At 41.6% G+C, this 27492-nt stretch overlaps 1 protein-coding gene across 1 annotated transcript; it reads left to right on the forward strand.

The window, feature by feature from the left end:
• Positions 1 to 27492, forward strand: LOC149865686 (ankyrin repeat domain-containing protein 26-like). Its single transcript, XM_090041566.1, has 11 exons — positions 1 to 173; positions 4049 to 4195; positions 8617 to 9573; positions 12271 to 12433; positions 12908 to 12972; positions 15773 to 15876; positions 17350 to 17491; positions 18635 to 18925; positions 22827 to 23062; positions 25000 to 25246; positions 27394 to 27492. The coding sequence occupies exons 2-11, from the start codon at positions 4154 to 4156 to the stop codon at positions 27490 to 27492; spliced, it is 2346 nt and encodes a 781-aa protein (XP_089897692.1). The 5' UTR covers positions 1 to 173; positions 4049 to 4153.

Raw genomic sequence — 27492 nt, forward strand, 5'->3', positions numbered from 1 at the left:
CTGAAACAAGGAAAGAAGTGAATGAGTACAGCAATTCTATATGAAAAAAACAGAGAACAGCTAAGAAAGAAAGAGGGTCAACACTGTAAATAGTTGGAGGAGATGCAACAACTTGAACTAACCCTGAGGGTCTAGAAATGGAGTTGTGAACATTGGGAAATTACCTGAAAGAGGTTAAGTATACCAAATACCAAATTCTACAAAATCTAGAATCCCAAATCCAGGACATCTTCTTTAATTCAGATGTGGCATTCCAATGCTGCTTAACTACATACATTTTAAGGAATTGTAGCTAAATGTTTCTGCTGGCTGAAAATTGTCCTCTAAACGTTTGCGGGCAAAATTCTCTTTCTTTTTCAAGATCTGGCCCCTCAGAGTTCTTCTGTTAGGAGTGCTTGCACCTGCCATATGTGTTGCTTTTACAAAGGCCCACCCATCTCATTTTTCTATCTGTTTCTATCCTTTTCATTGTACTTACATTGCTTGCTGAAAAGTCATAAAAGGGTCTGTAGTCCCAGTGCCCATTAGTTTCTTTTTTCTGATCACTAGCACTGCCATTCAGTTCTATAGGAAGGCTTGTTCAGACCATCACTGCTTTCCAGAGGCATGTTCAAGGTTGTCAATCTGTAGGGGCTTCATGCTCTGAGAATGCAATTTTCTGAGTTAAATTAAAAAGAAAAAATTCTAATCACTGTTCTGTGTCAGTTCTTGACAGAAATACTTGGTTTTTAAACAAGTCTCACTTACTGATGAGGAACAAAGCTGTGTCTTGTTTTGGTTTGTTTTTTTTTTAACCTTATGAAAAGAAGTAAAAAACAAAAGTCCAAGGCTGGGCAGGTATGCACTATGTTAGTGACATCATAATTCACTGCACAAGCAAACTTCTAGTGGCTAGTGATGTCAACTGCCAGCGCGTGGGAGATGCAGAAGGTGCCAGTGCAAGGGAAATGAAGCTTTATTCCTAGCTTTCCCTCACTTTTATTTTCCCATATTAAATTGATTACATATATTCAGATTATGATAATATTAAGTCGAACAATACTGTTAGTACATTAGTTTTACTTTCATTTTTCCATATATGCCTATTTGACTTCAAATCTAAGAATTGTTAGTTGCTGGCCTATTTTTCTTTCCTCTCATCCCTTCTTAGTATGAGAGGTAAAATTTCTCTAAGAACATCAAGACATTAAGTTTTTTGACTAACTCTTATCCTCATATGACCCTTACCTTTTATCTTTAATATTTTGTTTTGGAGTCCAGAATAGAAACATTTAACAGTCTGAAAAAGCCACACACTGATTTTAGAAATATTTGATCAGCCCAGCTGTTACATTGCTGAAAAATAGATATCCTTAGTGTTCGGTGTTAAGGATTTTCTTTCAATTTCTATGTGGACCATAGCCAGGAAAGAAATAACAGAATGAAGAAAGTAAAGAAGCCTTGTGAGGAGCCATTCTCTTCTTTTTGTAGTCCTCCACTTAGTGGCTGTGTTGTGTCTAATGCTTCGTGCAGAGAGCATGCACCTGGCAACACTGAAAGCAATTTTCTTTCACCTATATCATTTTCTGTTCCTCCTGTGAGGAACAGCTCTCATAAAAGGATTAATTTACCCTCAAATGGTTTAGACCTGGGATTAAAAAAGAAAACGCCTCAAGAAATAAAAGGTCTTGTGAATACAGTTCAGCGAATGGTAAGTATTGTCTCCTTTAACATGTATAAATTTAACAACCTCTTTATGGAAACTTTTGTGTTGTACTGAACTTGTTAAATGGAAAGAAAGTATCCCATTTCTGCAAAATACGAGAAATTGGGACATGTTTTTGTCTGCTTTGGTACCAGGTAATTATATTGCCTATGAAACATTCCCTGTTTAAAATTTCTTACATTTTTGGTGCCAAAATAGTTTTCCATATAAAGCAACCAGTCCATCAGAAAGGACCATTTAGTCCTTTATATACCATGAAATAAGTCTATCTAATAGAAAATCTGTGACAACATTGCATTAAGGTGGAAAGATGAGTTAATCTATTATCTTTTTCTCTCATTTGTAGCAGCATGGTTCCTTCCCTTTTTCCAAGAAATTTTGCAAGTTTCAGACTTATAAGTGAAGACTAGATTTAAAATCTAAGTGCAGCTGATTTGAAAAAGTGACAGCAAAGAATTGCTAACCTTTCGATTCCTGTTCTCTGTTTCAGACAAATGAATAGTCTTTGTGAGTTCAAATGCTACTTAATAACCAGCTTCTTCCTATGGAAGTCATACTTTTTAATTTGCAAATCAGTGCATCTTTTATTAGGCTATTTAAAAAATAATCACTTATAAGAATGATGTATTTTCCAGCTGTCTTCATGTGATTTTGTGGATCTTTTCACTTGACTTCACCTATCTAGGACCTTTAGTGTTGAAAGATATTTAACATTAAGTCCTATTTAACATTGTACATTCTTAAATTCAGCCTTCACATCATCTTTATCCTCAGAACACAATTGCAAGTCCCTATTGTGATGTTAGACCTGATCCACACAAAGCATTTGCTGTGTGGTCATCTGGATATGCATTCATTCTTACACATTAAGTGCTCAAATAGCTGTCAATTTTTGTTTAAAGTAGGAACCAATACTGAGTTAGTCCAAACTGCTTTAGCCTATTTGATTCAAAGGTGAATGGCACTAATACGTCATAAAGTCATAGAGAAGTAGGGCTGGAAGTGACCTCCAGAGGTCACCTTATCCATCCCCCTGCCTGAGGTAGGATCATCACTATCCAAACCATCCTACACAATCCATATTCTGAAGTCTACATAAGACTACAGTCAACCGTGACATAACAACAATACCCTAGCCTGCCACAGGTAAAGCAGGAGAATCACAGCAGCCAATGTCCTGCTTCTATGAAACTTTCTCAATATATGCTCAAGAGATACCAGGTAGAGGGCCATACCTCCCTGCTACAGAGGAAGAGAAAAACCCTCACAATCTGTACTAATCTGACCATGGAGTAAAATTCCTTTCTGACCCCAAATATGGCAATTAGTCTGACCCTGATTGGAGGGCAAGACTCTCTAGCCAGGAGCCTTTGGCTTTGGTCCCAACAGAAGCATTGGCATACCCAAGAAAATGGTTCAAAATAAAAGAGTTTGGTTATCCTTCCACTACTGCCCCATACTAAATACATTAGTCTTTTGAACTTGAACCTATTGCTTCAGGATTTGTATGATAAACTTCTGAAGGCCATTGCATCTGAAATGCTTTTTAAGCAGTCTTAAAATTGCATCTCTTCAGAACAGATTAGCATGGCTAATATGTCGTGCTTGATATAGCAAAGTCAGTGGAACGTAAATATTTTTGAAAAATTTACTTGTGTGGTCTTGTTGTTATTATAAATTACTGGTAAGGTTGGTGAATCAAATCTGACCCTTTCTTAGAAATTACAGGGGAAAAAAATTAACCAAGTCTTGGATTTAATTAATACAAGTATATAAGCCCTGATTCAGCAAAGCTCATGGATTTACCTTAAGCATGTTCTTGAACTCAATTCCTGTTAATCACAGCTTAACTAATGTGCTAAACTTTACATTCCATTGAAGTCAAGGTGTTCCACATTGCCAAGGTTAATACCTTAATTAAATTCACGTATACAAAATACTATAGTGATGTATTTCAGCTATGCCTGAATCAGGACTATGAAATTTTAATTATTTGTGCATTCTCAGTTGTATTCAAGAGTTTGTGCTCACAGTTTTGGAAAATGTTTTTTAAGTTTCAATCTATATTTAGTTAAAATGTAATTTCTTTGAAGATGCATTAGAAACACAGATGTGTTTGTATTGTAACTTTGCCATTAAAATAGACCATACAAAAGATTATTTAATCCTATCTTTGCAAGGTATATTTTTTTATGGAACATATATATAGAAGAAAAATACCAAAAAAAACTTTTGCTTAGGCAAATATGCAGAACCTGTTTTATGTTAGTGAGAAGTGATGCTCAGGGAAATTATCTGATTCATTTTTCCAGTACTGAAGTATATAAGATGTTTTTGATTTAGATCAAAGAAGAGCACAGTGAAAAACAAAAACAGCTCTCTCAAGAAAAGAGTGCCAGAGCTCTTCAAGAAGGTATTTTAAATAACCACCTTCAGAGGCAGAAGGAAATGGAAAAAGGAACAAAAATAATGATAGCTAAGAGTTCAGAAGTAAGTGGTTTTCTGTTCACTTCAAGTAAAATTACACTATATTTATAGTAGGTAAGAGTGATATTGTAGCCGTGATGATCCAGAAATTATGTGAGAGGCAAGGTTTCTTAAGGTGATATCTTTTATTGGACCAGTTATGTAGTTGAGATAAAGTTAGACAGATTTTTGAATTCCTTCCTCAGGTCTATATAATGAAAGTAAACAGGAGGGTTTGGGGCAGGGGGGAAGGGAGTCATTTGGTTTGGTTTGGGTTTAGGGTTTGTTTGCTTTTTGGCTTGGTTTGTTTGGAGGTTTTTCCTCATGGCATTAACTTTAAATGACAAAATATTTTCCAGAGTATTTTGTTTATGAATATGAAATAGGTTTGCAATCCCTTTTTTTTTCTTTTCACTTCCAACTTTACAATCAAGGATTTGATAGATACTTCTCTCTAGAACTTAATAAAGTGTACTTATTTTGTAACGTAGGTAACACTTTCACATCAAATTGTTCAGTTTTCTACTTGAAAATTATTTTAAAAACAAAATATTTTCTGTTGTTCTAATTGCTTTTAATTTGTTGAGAGTGAAGAGAAAATTAAGCTGCAGTATTGATCTGGCTTCTTTTCTGACAAGTATTATGGACATATTATTTGAAATTTCTGCCGCTATTTCCTAGAAAAATCATGGAGCAGGTCCTCAAGGAATCCATTTTTAAGCTCTTGGAGGAGAAGAAGGTGATAAGTAGGGCTGTGCGAAGCTTCAGTCCCTGATTCACTTTGGCAGAGATTCGGCCTGATTTGGTGGCCAAATCTCTGATTCTGAATCCAAATTGAACCCTTTAATCCCTCTAAATTGAATCAGAACCCTCCAAATTGATTCAGAGAGATTCAGTAATTCGGATATAGACACAGCTTTATATGTTTTTTCTACAAACCTCAAGGTACCAGGTGGCTCATGAATGCTGCAATAATGGGGCAGATGAAGCGTCCCACAAGAGCACGGGGAGCTCTCCAGTGCATTTGGCAGCAGACCCAGAAGTGGACCAGAAGCACTTCTGGTCCACTTCTGGGCCCGCTGGGGAACGCAAAGGGGGGGCACCTGCGGCTCGGGAACTGGTGCCTCCTAGGTCTGGGGGGGCACCTGGGGTCCCCCCGTGGCCAACTGCTGAACTGGGAGGCTGCAGGGGGGCCCCCCACATGCTTGGTGGCAGACCCGGAAGTGGACCAGAAGTACTTCCAGACCACTTCCAGGTTTGCTGACAAGCACATGCCCCCCCGCCTCCCCTCAACACTCCTGTGGGACACTCTATCCACCCCAGCATCACAGCATTCATGAGCCAGGCATGGTATCTCAAGGTATGTAGAAAAAACATTTGAAACCAATGAAACAAATCACTGACCCCAATTCAAGCTGAATCCAAATTCAAATTGAATATGGCCCATTTCATACACACTGAGTGATTAGGAACAATCAGCATGGATTCAACAATGGCAATTCATGCCTGACCAACCTGATTGCCTTCTATGATGAGGTAACTGGCTCTGTGGATGCAGGGAAACCAATAGAGCTAAAGACAGACATTATGAATAAACTGGCTTAAGTGATCAGAAACTGGTTTATTCCTGTAACAGAGCAGACATTCAGTGCACATAAAACAGTTTGAAAATGGCTGAAAGCAGTTTGAGATAAACCTGGTTGAATGTTGTATCAGACTTAATTGATTTGGGTTAAAGCAGTTTATGCAATGTCTGACCCAGCAGCGACATGCTCTCTGGGCTGGGCAGAGCTGTCTGCTCCACAGCAGAGCTGGCACCTCCTCTCTGCTCCTTGGCTGCAGCTCCAGCAGAGATTTTCAGGCACAGCAAGATCTGCTGGCTTCCCCATGACCCCCTCTCCCCTTCCCAACCCACTCACTGCTTAAGCAGAGATCCCTTCCTCCTCTCTCCCACAACATGGACCGTAGCCAGCATGTGATATGCTAGCTAATGCTGTGTAAGGAAGACAGGACAGTGTCCATTTAGGGCTTTCTGGAGCTCATCTGGTAATGTCCCTGAATTCCTTCCTTTGGAAAAAGCTGTTTAAGAAGAGCTTGAACTAATGAGCAAGGCTTTGTTTTGTGATGGGATGCTACATGCTGATAACAGAGCTGATAAATGCTCTGTGATCAAGGGGGGAACCCCTCCAGCAATCAGAGTGTCTTGTCAGGGCCTGGCCATGGCCCCCTCAGCTCAGCCCTGTGGAAGGGAAGGAAGGGCTGCTCTAGGACCCTCTGCCTTCTAGCCTGAGCCACTGCAGGCATGTGTCAGCATTTTTTCAGTCCAGAGGGAATGTCTGTACAGTTACAAAGTGATTTAGCCTAGTCAGGTTAGACTAACCTACAAAGGTTGAATCAATGCAGGCTCAGGCCAGTTTTGTTCAATATCTTCATCAGTGACCTGGAAGATGGCATAGAGTGCACCCTCAGCAAGCTTGCAGATGACACCAGCTAGGGGGAGTAGTAGATATGCTGGAGAGAAGGGCTAGGATTCAGAGTGACCTAGACAAATTAGAAGATTGGGCCAAAAATCACATGAGGATCAATAAGGACAAATGCGAAGTCCTGCACTTAGGATGGAACATCCCATTCACCAGTACAGGCTGGGGGCTGACTGCCTGGGCAGCAGCTCTGCAGAAAAAGACCTGAGAGTTACAATGGAAAATAAGCTGAATATGAGCCAACATTGTGCTTTTGCTGCCAAGAAGACTAATGATATATTGGGCTGCACTAGTAGGTAAGTTGCCATCAGGTCAAGGGAAGTAATTATTCTATTCTATTCAGTGCTGGTCAGGCCACATCTGGAGTACTGAGTTCAGTTTGAGCCACCTTCTACAAAAAGGATGTGGACAAATTGGAGAGAGTCCAGTAGAGAGCAACAAAAATGGTTTGGGGTCTGGGGCACATGACTTAAGAGGAGAGGCTGAAGGAACTGGGCTTATTTAAACTGGAGAAGAGGAGACTGAGAGGGGATTTAATATCAGCCTTCAACTACCTGAAGGGAGGTTCAAAACAGTATGGAGCTAGACTGTTCTTAGTGGTGACAGATGAGAGAACAAGGCCTAAAGTTCCAACAAGGGGAGTTTAGGTTAGATATTGGGAAGAATTTTCTCACTAGGAGGGTGGCAAAACACTGGAACAGGTTACCCAGAGAGGTTGTAGAATCTTCATCCTTGGAGGTTTTCAAGACCTGGCTAGACAAAGCCATCAATGAGATGATCTAGTTGGGGATGGTCCTGCTTGGAGCAGAGGGTTGAACTAGATGACCTCCAGAGGTCCCTTCCAATGCTAATTTTCTATGATTTTATGATTCCTGGTTTATTGATAGCACTGTGTAAAGCAGAAAGTCCACACCTTTTGCAGGTTTTAAATTTAACAAATTTGTTATGGAAGACACAGAGAAAATAAACTGAAAAATAAAGCAGTTTTCTAAAATTCCCTTTTTTAAAGTAACTTTTGATTATTTATTAATGAGATTATACAAAGTATCCTTCAGACTCGCAGGAAAAAAACTGTTTGGCACACATTATAATTTTTGAGTGATGGCATGGTTTCTGCTCATGATGCTTGTTTTGAATTAGACTATTTAGTGAAGGAAGACCAACTGGTAGTGATGACTTTGTTAACCTCCACAGCTAAAAGGAAATGAAGGAAATGAGAATCAGTTTCATTAACAAAACTAATCTACTACCTTTGATGCAAGAGGTGACAAATCTTATTAACAATACATAACATGTACACTCATCCTGAAAAAACAGGTTCTGGTCTATTACTGCACCATGTGAAAGTCTGGTAATTGAGGAATTCTTTGCCAGGTTTTGTGTAGGGAGCATTTTGCGCTAAGTAAATATTCAGGTGGAAATTGTGTACGAGTGTTATGCTGACTGAAGGACTAGTGGTTACATACTAAAACTTCCAAATATGGGGTGAGAAACAGCAGAAAAATGTAACACTTTTCAGACTTTTAATATTCAAAATTAAAGGAAAGTATATTCATATAGAAATAATTAAAGAAAATAAAAACAGTAAATAGCGATCAATTGAAATACAGAACTAAAGAAATGGGAGATACAAGATTGTTCCTGATTCTGCCAGGGGGACAGCAACCATAAAGCATATTTTTAAGGAAATTTTTAATCCTTCAATTGTTGGTTTTAAAAAAAAGCCATGGATGAGATTTACTGCTTTGGTTGGGGTGACGTTTTATAGTTCTGAAATATGTATTTATTGGAAGATAGCATGAGTTCAAAATCTTTTCAGTAAATTAGATTGTAGTTTATGGCTAAGCTGTTTCATAAGTCATTCTTTGTTATTAAAATATCAAAATATATTTTCATGTTTTACGCTTTAAATATATATTCATTATTTATCCTGTACATCCTTGTTTTGTGTTCTCAATTACTTAGGTACCTGACAACCATGACAGAGAAAAGGATTTGTTACACAAAAATCAGATGCTGCAAAATGAAATTGCTATTCTAAGACTGGAACTTGATCAGATAAGAATTCGGCACCAAGAGGAAGAAACTAAATATTTGAAAGAAAATGTGGCCTTGAAAGAAAAAAATGAAGGTCTTAAAAATGAACTAGAACTAAATGAGAAAGCTCTAACACAAACAGTTTTTCAGTACAACGGACAGCTGAATGTATTAAAGACAGAATCTACAATGCTGACCTCCAAAATAGAGGAGACAAAAGAAAACAAAGATAGGCTAGAAACAGAGCTTGAATCATTTCGTTCTCGTTTGAACTCGGCTGTTCAAGAGCTTGAACGTTGTCAAGCATCAAAAAGCGATGTTGAGCAGATGTTGCAAAGAGAGCATGATGAGTGGCTTCATTTGCAAGACAAGTTCAGTCATGACCTCTCAAATCTGCAAGAGACCAACAGTAACTTGTCTCAACAGCTTAATAAGGCTGAAAACAAAATTACTCGTTTAGAAAATGAACTTCATCAAGTAATGCAAACTCTTAAAGAAAAAACCTTCCTTTTAGAGAGTGCTCAAAGGGGACTAAACCAGGCACAGTGTCAGGAAAAGGAACATAATCATGCTCAACAAATGGAAAAGGACCAGATAAACAAATATATTGTAAAACAGGAAGCAATGCAAGAACGATTGGCTCAGCTCCAAAGTGAAAACCTTTTATTCCAGCAGCAACTGGAAGATATGCGAAGTAAAGGGATCATCAAAGAGAAAGTAGTGAGTGATATCCAAGACAGATTTAATGATATTTCCAATAAGCTTAGAGCTGATACAGAAAAACAAGTGCATATGATAGAGGAAAGAAATCAGAAATTAATCACCAAATGCAATAATTTAAAAGAGCAAGTCTTTAAATATGAAACTGAGAAAGTTGAAAGAGAGGTAAGTATAAAAATTTCAAAAAAATTTGAACTTTATTCACCAAGTTCCTTTGTTTTGAACCATAATCGTTGGGGAAGGTAATGATGCTAACTTATTTACACAGAAATATACTGTCTATTTTTCTGTCCTGGGGGACTCCTGAGGCTGCAGCCACAGCAGTTCCTCTGTGCAGAGCCTGACTGGCAGTGGGCCAGGCTGGACCAGGCTGGCTTCACTTTTCAGTACCATGCGTTGGCCGAGTGTGCATTGCTCCAGGATTTTTTCTGTGGATATTCTTTGACCCCTGGATATCCAGGGGAAACAAGTGAGAAAGAGGAGTATTAAAGAATATATGTAAGTAACAGAGCAAGGAAAAAAGTGGTTTAACACAAGGCACAGTACATAAGGGATTGAGCTGAGTGAATACAACCAAGAGTAGTTTTAGGTATAGTTTGTAATTATCTGGCAGAACAGTGATTTTGATATTGACAATATCCCTTTGGACTATTTTCTCATTTTTCTCATGCTTTTTTAATATAAAATCTAAAGCCCCATCTACATATTACACTTAAGGCATGATTAACAACCACTTAATCACACTTTAAATAGTCACCCAGCCCCACATTCAGTCAATTAATGACATAATAAAAAAAGGAATAAGCTACAAACTTATAACAAAAATATGCATTGGCAATATGTAGGGGATGCATGCCAGTGCATGTGTACCTCCTGAGATTGGCCATGTACCCCTGGAAGCACCAGCTGCAAAACTGGAAGTGCTAGTGGATGTTCACCTCCAGTTTTGCCAGTTTAGCCGCTGGTGGTTCCATGCTCAGCCGCTCCCCCTCCTACCCTCTCCACATCTGCAACTGGCTGCAGGGTTCCCCCCATCAGTGATCGGCCATGGAGGTCCTCCCCGCATTGGCTATCTAGTGCCCCCCCAACTCAGGAAGCACCAGTCACCCATGAAAATATGTGTGATAACTTTGTAACTGCTTCGTAGCATGCATGCAGAGACGACCATAGCAGGGTGCGGGGCACAGGGCAAAACAGCCTGTGCAGGGCCCAGATGTGAAGAAGCTGTCAGCAGGGGTGGGAGGGGTGGCGAGCAGCCAGATGCAAAGCTGGCAGCAGTGGCAGCAGCATAGAGTCACTAGCACTAGGCAGGCCCTGCACAAGGGGCCATAGCCACTCTGCCGAGCTCCACGGGGCCCCCCAAAGAATGGGGCCTGAGGTGATCGCCCTGCATGCATGCTATTAATTGAACATGTGGCCATGTCCGGGAGCTCCGCCAGCTGTTCAGAGCTCCCAGCTGAGGGGGCCACGTGCACTCCTGAGCCTGGGAGGTCCCAGCTGACAGGGCTTCCAGCTGCAGTGTGTATAGGGCGTCCCATGGCTAGGAGATCGCAGCTGCTGTGGTCTCCCAGCTGCAGAGTGCTAGGAGCCCTCCTTGTGGCTGGGCAATTGCAGCAACTACAGTCTTCCAGCTGCAGGGATATGTGAAGCCCACCTGCAGCTGGGAGCCTGGGTCAGCTGATAGGGTTCCCACATGCAGAAGCTCATGGCAATAAGGTGTGATAGGATCTAATGTACAATCCACACAATTGCACCTCCTGCCATATATGTGCGGAGGGGCTCAAAAAATCATCCATTCTTAAGTAGCTTACTGCCATAGGTTGTGGTAGTTGGGGTAGATTTCCACCTTCATAGACAAAGGTGCTTTACAGAGATGTATAGCATAAGCTTACATAGGCAGAGGGCTTACTTCATAGGTTGTAGGGCCACTTGGAATCTGCAATGACACTGTGAAGTTGCATTCTGTTACTTACATCATGATTCCAGATTTTGAGCATGTCAAATATGTGAAAGTGCTGCCTAATGAGCCATTTGTCAGGGCTAATTAAAAAAACCCAAAATAATTAACCCCTAGCTGGGTTTTCAATACTTTATCTTGGAGTCTCTCTGGTTGTTGTGGTGGTGGTGGTTGTTGTTACTTCATGTTAACGTGTCACAACAATCAGTTCCTTCAAAAGTTTTTAAAAATAATCCCAGTGACTGTTTTTTTGTCCAGTCTGATTGTCAGTACAGAAAGTTCTATGTTATTCCAAAATAAGTTTCTTGGAAAGCCTGAGTATGGTATTTTTATGTGGCATGTACTTTTCGAAAGGTATCTCAGAGGGGCTTAAACATTACTGCCTCTTCTGTGACCCATTATGTGGGAGAAAACCTAAAGAAAGGAACTGTTGAGAGAATGCAAATATGAAGCAGCAATAAACCAAAAAGGGCACTCATTTTTCTGAACACTTAATAGTCCTGCAATGTGTCTTGGCAGGGAATATACTAATGATATGGTGTTTGATTTAGAAAATGTGATTCTCAAGTCTTATTTTTTAAACTTTATACCAAAAACCCCAAAGATGCATTCAGTAAATTTCCTAGGAAAACTAAAATGTTTAGCTCATTTTAACCTCTCAAGAAATTACAGTCTTCATAAACTGGCACCAATTGTCCAGCTGCTTCTTACTGACTAAAGTGGGTGAAGTAGTGTGCTGCTATTACAGGGCCTCTCTAGCAGTTACAATCATTTAGCATTCAATACACTCCTAAACAAGTCAGTTGTGGGTTTTATTTCAGTTCACAGGTTTTATATCCTGATCTAGCCTCTTCATACTAATTTATGTATCCTTTCTCAATACTAACCTGAAGATATTTCATTAGGGGATGGTAAGACAACTGCAGCAAGAACTTGCTGATGCTCTTAAAAAGCAATCAATACCAGAAGCTTCACTGGAGGCTGAAACACGTTATCAAAACAACGTAAAAGAGGACAAAGTACACTTCCAAAAAGAAATAAATGGGATTAAATCCAAGGTACGCCAATGCTAGACAAACTAATAGATCTGCAGTTGGTTTGTTTTTGCAAATAACGAAAGCCACAGAATATTCTGATTGTTTTAAGAATATTATTTAATAGAATTGGCTTCCTGTATTAGGTTATATTACTTTGTCATAAACAGAAAGGACTGTATTATATCTCAATCCATAAAACTAATGAAGTTTCTCTGCGTAAAGTTTCACTTCACAGAATGCACAATATTCTTGTACTCAAAACATCAAGATCAAAATCACAATAAGAAAGCTCATTTCTATTGCAACTAGAGTACTACAAATTTTCTTAACAATCCCATGCCAATTTGGTAACCATGCCAATTTGATGTTGATGGCATAAGGGGTGCAAATCACTTTTCCTCCAGTTGCTACTTTGTAGTGAAAGAAGTTATGCTCATGCTAGAAACAGCATTTATAAGCTTTGAAGGGACACTAAAACTTGTCTAAAGATGTTTGGCTATAAAAGATCCCACAACACTTGAAGCCTTGAAGGAAGCAAAATGCAGAGTCCTATGTCGTCTTCCAAAATTTGTAAAATTAAAATAATTGAATAGTTTAATTGGGTTCCAGCTTTTAAAATAAGTGGGACTTCTGCCTGTTGTAAGCCAGCATTAGCTATGGCTAAAACATAATGGTCTCAGAAATGTATTTTTCTTCTTTTAAACGTTAAAGAAGATCTGTTCTTCTACTTTGAGCAGAATTGGAGTAATATATTTTACTTGTAACAGCAGATATATTAAAGAGCTTATTATTTGAATCTTACAAGCTGCAAATACTGCTGTACATGTGAACTCATGTAGTGAGAGTATTTCATTATTCTCCTTTCTCAGTCGTTGAAGACCATACTATCATTCTCTTCGAGCACACCTACATGAGATATTAGCTGACTATTAGCTCCACAGCAAAAATGTCACTGTCTACACATGTCTATTAGGTTGCAGTAGACTAATAAACACCACTGCAGAGTAGTCCAGCTAATAGTACTATCCTGCAGTAGTGGTATTTCATGCTCTGCAGCGCACCTGTAGACATTGACAGAGCTGGCTAGAGCACATGGGTGCTTCAGCATGTGCCTAGCTGGCAGGCAGCCCTTGTGCAGAAGCAACCTTGTGCCCCAGCCAGCTGCTCCATGGCACATGGAGCCCCAGGGCTGTTCTGATGGGGCTCCATGTGCTGCAAAGTGGATGGCTGAGGCACAAGGGTGCTTCAGCATGGGACTAGTGGACAGGAAGGTGTAAGAATTTTATTACTATCAAGGATTATGGTAGAAGCTTTTCTGACGCACTTGTTGTGTCTGCAGGATTCTGTAGAAAAACAAGGGTAGCAAAACTGCTGAGAGGGTTTCACGTTAGATCTCACCAGTAGCTTTTTGCATATTAAACATCTCCACCAATGTGTCGATAGTTTGTTGTTGTTGTTTGGGGGGAGGGGGGGTTATTGTCGCAGATAGTTACCTGAAAATCATTCTGGTTTTCAATTTGAAGAGGAAAGGCTTGTTAGGGTGGACTAGAGCATGGGCAGTCAGTCCAAGGGGCATGGTAGGACAGGGGTTACCATGGTGAGAGTTGAGGTCATGCTCAGTATCAGTCACAGTCTGAGGCATCAAGCTGGGTCATCAGATCTGTTCGTGGTCAAGGCAAGCTTGTTGATCTAGCCAGGAGGTCCAAGCCAATCGTTATTAGTATGTTGTTGTCAACCTTCTAAATATCATTTGAAATTCATGTTCAGGATAACTTGTGATTTGGAAAACCACCCACAAGCTGAGAACCTCTCCAAATGTGAAAGGTGATGTGCTTCTCTTGGGAAGCTGTATACATGATATAGTAGACTGTAGGAGTCATAGATCCAAATCATATTTCACTTTAAGTGCTTAAAGCCATAGACAGACATTACATTAGTATCACTACAAACACTTGTAGCTCTACAGATGTCAAGGGGATAGACATGCATGCCTCCTAAAGCACTGCAAAAATGGTAGAAGGTTTATAGAAGTATTCCTGCTTGAAACGAATCTCAGACCCCCTATTTCCCAAATTACTCTCTTCTTCCTCCTTCCCTCTCTCCAAAGCATAAGGGAGGGAGACTGCACAATGGGGAGGCCACCTGGGGCACTGGTGCTGCCACAATGCAGTGGGAGAGTGTCTTGCAGCATGGGGTTCCACACAGTGTGTCATGGTGTGCAGCCTATGTGCCATGCGGCCCGCAGGGTGTTTGGCTAGGGGACATGCAGCCTATATGGTGTGGGCCAGAGGGCATAGGGCCCCCGAATACTCAGAATTTGGACATCCCTGTGTTAGATGATATGTTTGAAATAAGAGAGTTTACTGTATTTCCTGTCACATGATTATTCATTCTCTGATTCTGCTGAGGTCATTAATTAACTGAATTCCATGATGATCTGGATTTAAGCATAAAATGGCAATGTTTTTGTTTACATTTCCTAAAATAGGAAACTATGAAGATACTTCCTCTTCCGGAAGCCCCACTTCCCACTGGGATTTGGGACTGATGATTCTGATTTTTTTAAGCTAGTTAATTAATATTACTTTTAGAACATTTAGCATTTTGATTAGTGTCCATGATGAGGGTACTGGGAGTGCCAAAATCCTGATATGCTAACTGGTCCTACTACCTCAAAGAGAGAAAAGAAGAATGCATACTTGTTTCAATCCAAACAGAAGTACAATCCAAAATCAATTTTTAGGTATGAACACACCAGTTTGTTTTCTGCCTTTAGAAGTAATGAAGACCATCCTGGATATGCACAGTCTGTCTTCGTACACATGCAGACAGCCCCAATCACAGTGTGGGAGCCAAGAAAATACAGAAAAAAAATAGAACAGTTATTAGTAAACAAACAGTAAATTAATAACTTTAACAACATTGAATGTCACCTGTGTCTGCCTCCTACCCGTGAATGTATATTTAACATAGCTTAAAACAAAACATCACAATTTTAAATTATGTTCCAATACCTTTGTCAGGAATGTAAGATTCTGCTTCCTTTAGGACGTGACTACATGTCACCCTACAACGACACAGCGATACGCCATGGTGCCGTATGGCGTGGTACAGTGAAGTAGCAATCACGTGGGTCTACATGTTATTGGCAGCTACATCGCTGTAGTGGTGAAATCTAACTGTGCACCATGCACGGTTACCACCCATACTGCACCGTGGCTTACTACTTCAATAGGAAGTAGTAAAACACAGAGCCATAGCAGTGTTACCATATGGCAATGTGTAGAGAGACCCTTCTATCCACAAATGGTACATGTAAACTGTCATTAAATTATATCTAGTAATATGTATGTATTTTTCTTTTTGAAAGTTTGAAAGTGAAAGGAAAAAGGTGAAGAAGCTATTAGAGATAAAACAATCGGTGGAAGCCCAGCTGGATCAAGAAATGAAAAGAAACAGTGAACTGCAAAAAAAGTATAATGAGTAGGGGTCCTTGATCACTTTTAAAAGTATTAAGAGTGAGCTAAAATTTGACTTGGTCCAGTTTGCTTCATTTTAACTGAAAAAATCTTGTACATTACCATGTACATACTGTTAATGCTCAACTATTAAATCTTAAAAATTGTTTATTTAATGACACATCTTTATACTGTATTTATTCATATACCACATGCACAGCATGCCTGACAATTAGCCCTCCAAAATCAGGTACATGTCTTAAGTGAGGAAACTGATTTCTGTACTGGAATGGAAGTGTGGGGATGCTGGAAGGGCTGCCGGGAGATGGCTCTACTGGGCTCTTTGCCATATAGAATACTGATCGAATCCACTTTTCAGTGTCACTCACCCTCTCACAGAAGGTCCAGAATTAGAGTTTTAACCCTCTCAGCCTCTAAGCAGCCAAAATCTGCTGGCCATTTGGCAGTGGCTAGGAAAAGGTTTAGCTGTAGAGCAGTAGCAAGAAGGTGAGTGACTCTGAGTGGACTCTGCCCCTCCTCCATGTGGACAGCATTCTGCCCAGGGTGGAAAGCCCAGTCTGTGGGAAGTAAGATTGTGGAAAAATCTTTTTTTCTTCATTCTGCCTTCCCAAAATAATGTGTGTGACTTATCTGGGGTGTATAGTATGAGAGTAAATGTCCACTTATACAGCCAAGTGCCCAATTACAGAATAGTGTAAAATGCATTGGGCTGATCTATTGTGCCATGCAGTTCTCTCTCTGATAGGAAAGCACAGAGCACCTGACTCCCTATACCTGCATACAGACATCCAGTATTGTTTAATATCCTCATTAATGATCTGGACTATGGGAATGAGTGCGTTCTTAGCAAAATTATGCATGAAACCAAGTTGGATGGAGTTGCAGACAGTCTGGAGGCTAGGGCTGTGATCCAGAATTACCTGGATAAACTGGAGAAATAGCCTGCGCTCAATCAAACGAAATTCACTAGGGACAAGTACAAACTCCTCCATTTGGGACTGAATAATTGGATGCACAAATGCAGACTGGGAAATGATTAACTAGGCTGCAGTACTGCAGAGAAGGACCTGCAAATTACAGCAGACCATAAGTAAGCCAACAGTGTGCTCTACCTGCAAAAAGGCCAACACCATAGTGGGTTGTACCAACAACAGTGTCTATTGCAAATGAAAAAAAGTAGCTCTTCCTCTCTGTTCCGTCCTAGTGAGGCCTTACCTGAAGCATTGTGTGTAGTTTTGGGCCCCACATTTCAAGAAGAATATGACCAGATTGGAAAGTCCATCAGAAAGCAACAAAAATTACTAGGGACCTGGGAAGCACAACTTTTAAGGAATGGCTGAAAGAACTAGGGTTGTCTTGTTTGGAGAAGAGAAGATTGAGGGAGGATCTGATAACAGTATTTAAATACCTAAAGAGCAATTATAAAGAGGATGAGTTTATTTGTCTTTCCATTGTATTTGCTATGCAGAATCAAGAAACTTCTAAAAACAGATAAGAAGAATTTAAAAGAATATGAAACTACAGAAAGTGAGTCGCAATTTAGTTTCCAAGGAGAATTGAAGAACAAATATTCTGAAATGGATAGTGAAGTTAGTAGATTAAGAACAAAGGTAAGTTCTGTTGCTTGAAATTTGACATTCTGTGTCCCTTTTAGAACTGGGACTATATTATAATTGTGTTTTTGTTCTTATAGGAGGCAGGGTAGATTCACACCCCCAACCTGCCTTTTTCCTGCCTCCTCCCTGACTTCAGAGTAACACAGTTAACTACCTCTCTTGGTTCATATAACTATTGACTTTTAAGAAAACTTTCAAGTAGTTGATATGTCCTTCTGTTCAGCCACTAATATACTGTGAACAGAAGTTTCTTTTACGGAACAGCTATGACTGAAAGGCACATCATATTACAATCTCCCCATATATTGCCTCTGTAATTCTAGTAGAAGATCAATAATAAATGTAGACTTACTGTAAGTACAGCTTTCAAAAAAGAATTATGGGTAAATATTTTTTCACATGGACAGCTTTATCTGTACTGAATACTAAATGGCTAATTCGTTTACAACAGAATTAATAATATAACATTAAGACAGTGGTAAATTATTTGCTGTATAAATGTGGCTGTCTTCAAGACTACATTTTATAGCCTTGCCTTTTCACATTAGTGTCCCAATACAATCTGTCTGTTAGGGAATCCACAATCAATCCTTGAGTCAGCAGAAAAAGTGGTCCATAGGCTATGGAATTTGCTGTATTTTCTCATATACAACACACCCCAAATACGTTATTTATTTTTAAAAGGCAGAATGAACCAAAAAAAAAGTCTTTCCCTGAGAATAATGGTAAATATAGTATTTTCCCAGGGAACAGAGGCAGCTGCAGTAGGATAGGAGCAAAATATTGTGGTTGCTCTGCTGCTGTACTCTACCATATCTGCAGGATGAGGCAGGCGCTTCTGGCTCAGTCAGATTGACCAGCCCCTCTTCTCTTCTCAAACTGAGCACCTGTCAGGTCAGCTGAGTACCCAGTCCTAGGCAGCCGCACCTCTAGAGTCTTAAGTAACCATATGAGAAATTTTCTAAAAGTTCTATCTTTAAAGAACATTTAAACTAGTTTTTGTTCATTTCCCATATAACACTTCTGAATTGTAAAAAAAAATATTATTGATATTTTTCACAGACGTTCACAGAATTTAGAAGATGTTGAATTCCATTTGATAATTTGATAGTTTTGGGTTTTTTTCAATGTGTGCAGATAGAGAAACTATCCCAACAGCTGGAGATAGAATCAAAAAAATCTATGCAGTTAGAACGCGCAAATCATGATCTGCAAGATCAGTTGTCTTCTATGAACATACTAAGTAAGAATCATGAAAAGCTGCAGAAGAATAAATGGCAGCTGGAGGAAGAAGTTGCAAACCTCAAATGCCAAGTAGAAATGAATACGATGAAACGCAATCAAATAGAACAATATAAAAGAGAAATTGAAGAGAGAGCCAGACAAGAAATGAGACAAAAACTAGGAGAAGTCAATTTATTTTTGCAGGTTAATATAGTTACTACTTGTTATTTCATATAAGATTTGTGTTCATTTTACATTCATTTTATAGCTGAAAACATTATTTTCAGATGTTTCTAGTATAGTAATTGGGGTACTGGAGACACATGAAAAAGAAAAAATACAAAGAAAAGAAAATTTGGACACAATTTTTTATTCCTTTCCTATAGTGCCACCCCACTTTTTTTTGACCATGGAAATGAGTCCCAGCCTGTCTACCATGTAGAAGAATAGTATTTTAAAGCCTTACCAAATAACGTTTTTGTTCTCTGTGGGTGCATCTACACATCGCTGTATAGCAACATTGCTACAGCACCATGCTTTAGTGCTTCCTTTTGGGCAGTAACTGCCCATAATGTGCCATATGCACAGCGCATGGTTAGAGCCACAACAGCGACATAGCTGCCGATCATGTGTAGACCCATGTGATTGCTATGTCACCATAGTGTGCTGTACAGCAACATAGCACGTTGCTATGTTGCCATAGGGTGACATGTTGACATGCCCTATATTTATTTTATAGACCAGAATAAGCTTCCCTCCTCCCCTATTCCTTAGGGTATTATTCATCAGCTCCTAGAAGGAGAGAGAAATCGGGGGATATTTAAGAGGCTAAAGTTTCTTACATTCTTTCTGAGTATATGCAACGGGATGCATACATGCTTTAAGTGTCATTGCTACTCAAACTTTACATGGCAGATGATTATATACCTAAATTTGTTCTTCTAGGCTAGGTACAGATGTTAGACCTATCTCACTTTAAACAGGCAGAAAGTGCGCTAAATCTATAACTGAACAAATATTCATGGCTTTTAGAGTGCTTCAAAAATAATGGATTGCACTCTCAGTTAACTCTCAATGATACCATTAAAGTGTTTTCTGTTAAAGCGTTTTATCAAACATCTGTGCCAGATTCCATCAAGAATTAACTTAGAATGCGACCGGGATCCTGGTTTTCTCCATTTAAAAATTGAAAATTCTCTGATTAAACCTTCACAAATCTGTGTTTTTCCATGATTAAAATGTAATATCACTATATATACAGGTATCAGTTGAACACAATGCTTTATTGATATATTTACAATTTTAAAGCAGTTTGGAAGCCTACCAGTGCCTCCATCATTATAGTAAAATAAACTCTAAATACCTGTAAATTTTGGTGTTTTACTTTGGGTTTTTTATCATGGAAAATCAGAGCTCCCCCTGCTCCCTTTGCTCACCAGGATGTAGGCCCAGCTGCAGCTGCCCCCACCTCCTCTGCTTTGAGGCACTGAGCAGTCCTGATATGCAAGTGCCCTGCTGCTGGTTCATGCCCATGCTGGTGCTCCTCACTCCCAAACCACAGCCCCCTGGCCCTACCAGTGATCCTCACTCCTAATCCACAGCCCATTCCTTCCCACCCCGCTAAACTTACCTGCAGGTAGCTACAGGAGTGGTTCTCCACCACTGCCTAGCTACCACATGCATGTGCCCCCTCCCTGATCATCATCTTCCAGTTCCCTGCAGCCCTCCCTGGAACTCTGCCAGTCTGCAATGGAAAACCCGTGTTTCACATGCATTTCTCCTTTAAAGGGGAAAATCCATGTTTTTCCAAAGCAAACAGAAAACCCAGATCCCTAGCGATCACCATCCCAGGTGGCATTGTGCAGGGCTGCACTCTAGGTCCTGTGCCCTGCCTGAGTGCCAGGTTGGCTCTGGCCCCCCAGCTGTCACTAATCTGAGTCAGTGACAGCCTCTGATCCCAGCCCCATACACAGCCTGGCCTGGGGAGGGGAGTGGAAGGGGGGTTTCTGTACTCGCAAATGTCCCAGCCCCACTGTGCACTGCAACCCAGCCGGGTGGGGATGCAGGGGAAGGAATCCAGGAACTCTCTCCCAGCATCCACATGGCCCAGGTCTGTGCAAGAGAGAGGCTCCATTTCGCCAGGCTCCTGGCTGCAGCTGGGGAAATGGAGCCTCTGTGCTGTGCAGACCTGGCCCATGCCTGCAGGCCTGCAGGAGACAATCCACATGGCAGAGAGGCTCTGTTTCCCCAGCTGCAGCCAGAAGCCTAGGGAACTGGAGCCTCTCTACCTCCTCTCCACCCCCGCAAAGCTTGTGGGCACAGATTTTGGTTGGGAGCTTGCTTGGTTCCACAGGGCAGAGAGGCTCCATTTTCTGCACCCCGCCCCCCTTTCCCCACAGCAATGACAGCAGCCAGTTGGCAGGGGGTTGGGACTGGGAAGAGGGCCCCCACAGCTGCTCAGGGATGGCCAGGTGCTCAGCTGCTCCCACAGCTTCATGGAAACACCCGAAGGCTGCTGGCCACAGCCTGTGCGATCAGGGTCCAAGCTTCCTCCACCAAATAACACTTGTGTGTTCAGTTCTGTCCTGATGCATTCCAGAGTGCTTTGAATAAAGTGCTCCACTTAAAGCATTTCCATCTTGGGTTTCTTCAATGTCTGTACTTAGCCCTAACATTTTCAGTTCCTAATAATTATTCATTTTCTGAAAGTAGTCTAATATTATAGACTACTATAGCCTACTCCTCCCCCGCATCAGGTCTGGGCCCACTCCTCCCTTCCCCCTGCTGCTGTGGTGGGGGGAGGAGCTGGCCTGGCCAGGGGTAGGCCAAGGCTCCATCCTCACCTGCTCCCTACTGTCTGTCTGCCTGTAATGCTTTACTCGCACTCTTATTGGCTGACAAACAGCCAGTCAGAGTGAGAAGAAGAATTCTGATAGAAGGCAGCCTGCCACCTTGATGGTGGGGACACAGGGGACACAACTGGCCTCGACCCCTCCCACCCCCGCCCTGCTTCCTGGTGGTGGCAACAAAGCGGATGGAAGTGGGGGATGAGACCAACCCCCCACCCTGCTCCCTGCAGGTAATGTGGTGGGGGGGAGTCGGCCCCAGCCAAATGCGACCTGAGTGGGGGAAAAGCCAGCCTGCTGCGGCAGGGGGGCAGAACAGCGGGCCTGGCCCGACACAGTCATGGCAGCAGCTGGGGGAGGGAAGAAGCGGGCCTCCTCCCCACCTTGGGCCTGGGCCCACTCCTCCCACACCCCCTCCCCCGCATCAGCCCTGAGCCCACTCCTCCTGTCCCTGAGTGGACCCAATTGTGGGGGGGAGGAGCGGATGTGACATGGCATTGACAGTGGGGCCAGGGGAGGACTGGGCCCAGACCTGACACTGTGGGGGAGTGAGCCTGAGCAGGGGGAAAAGCTGGCCCATTGCAGCAGTGATGGGGACGGTGGAGTGGGCCTAGCCCAGCCCAACCCAGCCCAACACAGCAGCTGCAGGGGATGGGAAGAAGCAAGCTTCCTCCTCCCCACCCCTGCTCCTCTGTGTTGGTCTCAAGCCCACTCCTCCCCTCCCCCCATCACCACCGGGTCAGCCCAGGCCCACTGCTCCCCACCCTGTCATGGCAGCCTGGCTTTTCCCCACCTTCAGGCCCACTCCTCCCCCGCATCAGGTCTGGGCCCACTCCTCCCTTCCCCCTGCTGCTGCAGCGGGGGGAGGAGCTGGCCTGGCCAGGGTGGGCCGAGGCTCCGTCCTCACCTGCTCCCTACCCCCCCCCAGTCATTCTTGATGGGCAATTGGATAGTTATATGCATGAGATCATAAGTTAATTGGAATTCTGGCACTAGCACTGGGGTTGGAGCTGCAATTACACTGCCATCTGCATACCAGATTTGATATAACAGAGGCCTTGATAAGGGATTTTCTTTCTAAGCTGAAGTCACTCTTTTGTGTAGTGATTTCAGGTTCTTCCCTGCATTATTGTTGGCACTAAGGGATAGTAGTTACCTACCTGAGTAAATTGATGTATTTAAATTGGGGATGAGAATCTGACCAAGAGGAAAATTTCCCTTTGCCTTTCAATTTATTAGGATAATATTATTTGCTTTAGACACAGGCAGCTTCCCAAGAGAAGTTAGAACAAATAAGAGCAGCTAATAATGCTTCCCTGAGAAACCAACTGGAGCACAGAATTAGAGATCTGGAATCTGAGCTTGCTAGAATAAGAAACACCCAGCAAGACAGCATTTTTCAAAAGGAGTCCACCCAGACAGAACTGGAAAGGTACAAAGACCTGTATGCAGAGGAATTAAAAATAAGAAAATCCTTAGCAAGTAAATTGGAAAGGTAAATCAAAACCTTTATTTTAAAACAAATGATAAACTGTTCCTTTTTTCCCCTTTTATTATATTTATCTCCTAAAACCCCTCACAGCTGGACCTACTCAATAAGATCTGCATAAAGACTGGCCATTTGTAGAAGCAATACATTTTCCAGTTAGTAATGGGTAACTTCATTTAATAGTTTATATGTAATAGAAATATCATTTATTTTTATAGAGTGTAATTTTTTTTTTCAATTTCATTGGGTATGTCTTCTGGCTGTAGTAATTTCTTCTTTGTTCATGGTAAGAAAGAAATTGTGTTTCTTGTATTACAAGCCCAAATCCATATTTCAATATATAAGTTGAGTTTTTAATAAATAGGCTTACCCTGTGAGGTAATGAGAGGCAGTTTATCTCCCAGCACTTCCCAGGAGCAGCCTTCATTGAAAGTTTCATAGTTTCTAGGGTTGGAAGGGACCTGAGCAGATCATTGAGTCCGACCCTCTGCCATGGCAGGAAAGAGTACTGGGGTCAAATGACGCCAGCAAGTTGACTGTCAAACCTTGTCCTAAAGACCCCCAGGATAGGAGCCAGCACCACTTCGCTTGGAAGTTGGTTCCAGACCCTAGCTGCCCTGACTGTGAAGTAGTGCCTCCTGATATCTAGCCTAAATCAACCCTCTGCCACCTTGTGACTGTTATTCCTGGTCACTCCTGGTAGTGCACAGGGGAACAGGGACTTCCCCAGTGCCCGCTGGTCCCCTCTGACTAGTTTGTAACAGGCCACTAGATCCCCCCACAGTCTTCTCTTTTAGAGGCTGAACAGGTTCAGGTCCCATAGCTTCTTGTCGTAGGGCCTGCCTGCTGACCCCTGATCATGCGAGTGGCCCTGCTCTGGACCCTCTCCATGTTGTCCACATCCCTCTTGAAGTGCGGCACCCAGAACTGGACGCAGTACTCCAGCCACAGCCTGACCAGTGCCACATAAAGGGGAGGATCACCTCCTTGGACCTGCTCGAGATGCATCTGTGGATGCATGACAAGGTACGGTTGGCTTTCCTGACTGCATCCCCACACTGCCGGCCCGCATTCTCTTGCAGTCAGTGATGACTCCAAGATCCTTTTCTGCCTCTGCACTGACAAGAAGGGAGTTCCCCAGCTTGTAGGTATGGTGCTGGTTCCTCCTCCCCAGGTGCATCACCTTGCACTTGTCAGTGTTGAATCCCATCCTATTCTCATCCACCCACCCCTGTAACCTGTCTAGGTCTGATTGCAGCCTATTCCTTCCTTCTAGCATGCCCACATCCCCCCACATCTTAGTGTCATCAGCAAATTTGAACAGGGTGCTATTTACCCCCTCATCCAAGTCACTGATGAAGAAAGGATGTATTGTCCAACAGTTAAAGTACTAGCCTGTGTCTTGGGAACATGCAGGATCTGTGTTTTTTCTAACAGCCAGGTTCTAGTTGAAAAATAATTATTTTGGAAATGTCCTGTGGCCTGCATTTTACAATCACAAAAAGTGCCTTCAAGCTTTGTCTATGAATTCCCAACCTGTTCCTGAGACACTTCTTGTTGGACCTTGGGTAAGTGACTTAGTCTGGACTACAAACTTACCATGCCTGGCAACACAACCCTTAAACATGCCACTGTTTTTATTTTGGGATCTGGTACAAGCAAACTGTGATGTGTGGGGGCCCCCTGCAGGATATGGCAAGTTTGTGGCATAGACATTGTCTTTATATTACACACCTTGTCTGTGTGTAAAACAAGAATAATAGTAATTCCAACTCACCAGAGTTCTATGAGAAAAAATGCTTCAAAAGTCTTCAGATAATATTGTAATAGAAATCATATATGCATCTATAAAATAGATTGCACACTGGTCAGATAATAAAATTCAGTTGTGGTGGTGCAAGAATTAACAAAAAAATGCTTTTATGTGTCTTAATTTTTCACAGAGCTAATGAGAGGCTAGCAGAAGCCAATGCAAAACTCCTCCATGAGCATCACAGGAGCAAGTCTTTAATTGCCAGCAACATGGTAAATGAAAGTCCTACTGCAAGTCCAGTTCTAGATATAGCTCAGCTTGGAAATCTTGGAAATAATTTAATGCTAAATAGAAGTCTTGGTGTTGGAAGTAGTTTCATAAATTCAACTGAAAATTCATTATCTTCAAAAAACAGAATGGAAGCTTCTTTGGCTAAGGTGAGCAATTCCAAATGTCATTCTTAACTCTATTTAGAGTACTTTGTAATATGGCTGTCTTAGTATTATTAATGGACATTAATTTCAAATGTGAAAAGTTCCCGGTACTTTTAATCTAATTCTGTAAATGCTAAGATGATTAAAAAAAAATACACAAATGTATTATTTGTTTGGGAGGAAAAAATAAATTCATACTTCTTCTTACTGTGGGTTTTAATATCATACCACAGAGTATCTGGCAATTAACATGTAAAAAGAAGGAAAAAAGAGTCTGAAGAACATAGGAGACTGGTAGGGGGTGTACCACTAAAAAGAGATTTACAGTATGCATAGTAAATATTTGGTTTAATAACCCCTCTAAGTTGTCTCTTTGGGCTCACTTAGTGTAGCATCTTATGCATATCAGATGTATTATTGCCTGGTTTCCTCGTCCTTTAAAATATGTATAGTGCAGAATTAAAGGTAAAACTAACTGTTCATCACTATGTGAAGAATGCGTTAGTTTAGTATTATCAACCTCAGGAACATTGAAATGATAATGTTTAGATAATTTGAGTCTATTATTCTTCGTAAAATACCTCTGTGTTTCCTTCTTTCAGTTAGGCTTTGTCCTCACTTCAGTCTTGCCTTCTGTCTGCCTTTTCTTTCCCCCCCCCCACCCCCATCTACTGCACCATTGTACGGGTGTGCAAAACAGGCCCTATTCAATTCAGATTCAGCCCAAATCAGGGACAGTGATTCGATACATTGATTTGGATCACTGCCCCCAATTCGATACTGGTAGATTCGAATCTGAAGATTCAGTGCTGATTCAGAGAATTCGGTCATAGACACAGCTTTAAATGTTTTTTCTATATACTCAAGGTACCAGGTGTGGCTCGTGAATGCTGCAATGCTGGGGTGGATGGAGTGTCCCAGAGGAGCACGGGGGGGCCCCCCACATGCTTGGCAGCAAACCCAGAAGTTGACCGGAAGTACTTCTGCTCCACTTCCAAGTTCACTGGGGAGCATGCGGGGGGGGCCACTCACATGCCCCCCCAGCTCAGCAATCAGCCATGGGGGAACCCTAGGTGCCCCCCCTAGACCCAGGAGGCACCAGTTGCCAAGCCAGGGGCTATGGGAGGCCCCCCCCCCGCACTCCCCAGCAGACCCAGAAGTGCTTCTGGTCCACTTCTGGGTCTGCTGCTGAGCACACTGGGGAGCCCTCTAAGCTCCAGTGGGACACTCCATGCACCGCAGCATCACAGCATTCACGAGCCACCTGGTACCTTGAGGTATGTAGAAAAAACAGTTAAAGCTCTGTCTGTGTCCAAATTGCCAGATCTTTCTGAATCTCTCTGAATCGCTTTGGAGGGTTCTGATTTGATTTGGAGAGATTAAAGGGTATCCTGATTTGATTTGGATTTGGAGATTCGGCCAGCAAAACAGGCCGAATCTCCGCTGAATGGAATCAGGGACCGAAGCTTCACACAGCCCTACACCAGTGGTTGGAAATGAGAAATATTTTATTGGTACAATGACAAATTTTTACTCTAGTGGTACTTTAGACTCCATTTAAATCAGTACTATTTTAAATACATGTGTTTACCTAAAAAAATGACAACAGGACATATGAATTAATTCATTGATGTGAGTTAATGAATAGTGCAAAGGACGTTCGGCATGTTAGTCTGAAGTGACGGGAGGGTGGCACCATATTGGCTAACTGGTTCAGAGAGCCATGCAAGTTTGTAGGCAACAGCCTACTTTTTCAGATACTAATGAGTAGCAGTGGCAGGTTGAGAGACGACATTCTTTACGTAATTATAAGTATGCATTTCAGACAAAATAGGGGATACATACTGATTGTAACTGAAGAACTGCAAGTAGTATGCAGCATCGCCACCCTGCTAGCTGGAAAAAGGCAGGCATAACATTAAGAGAGGCCAAGACTACAAAAAGGGAGAAATGCAGCAGAAAAAGGAAGGTGGAAATAGAATTCATATGGGGAGAAAAGGAAGAATATGTAAAGCAGGAAGGAGGAAATGAAGAACAGAAAATTATAGGAAGAACAAGAGGAAGAGGGGAAGAGGGGACAATGTTCTATTTAGAGAAAAACTGTTACAGTTTAAAGGAAAATGGGTAAAGGTTATGTGTCTTTTTTTAAGAAACAGAAAACAAGAGACACAGAAGGGAAAGAAAGTGGAAATGGAAATAGAGAAAGTGATGTAAGCAGGGAAAGGAAAGACATAGAAGACTTAGGTTAG

Source organism: Crocodylus siamensis, chromosome 4, assembly GCF_052110815.1.
Source record: "Crocodylus siamensis isolate JL-2025a chromosome 4, ASM5211081v1, whole genome shotgun sequence".
In the NCBI taxonomy this organism is placed as follows: domain Eukaryota; kingdom Metazoa; phylum Chordata; order Crocodylia; family Crocodylidae; genus Crocodylus; species Crocodylus siamensis.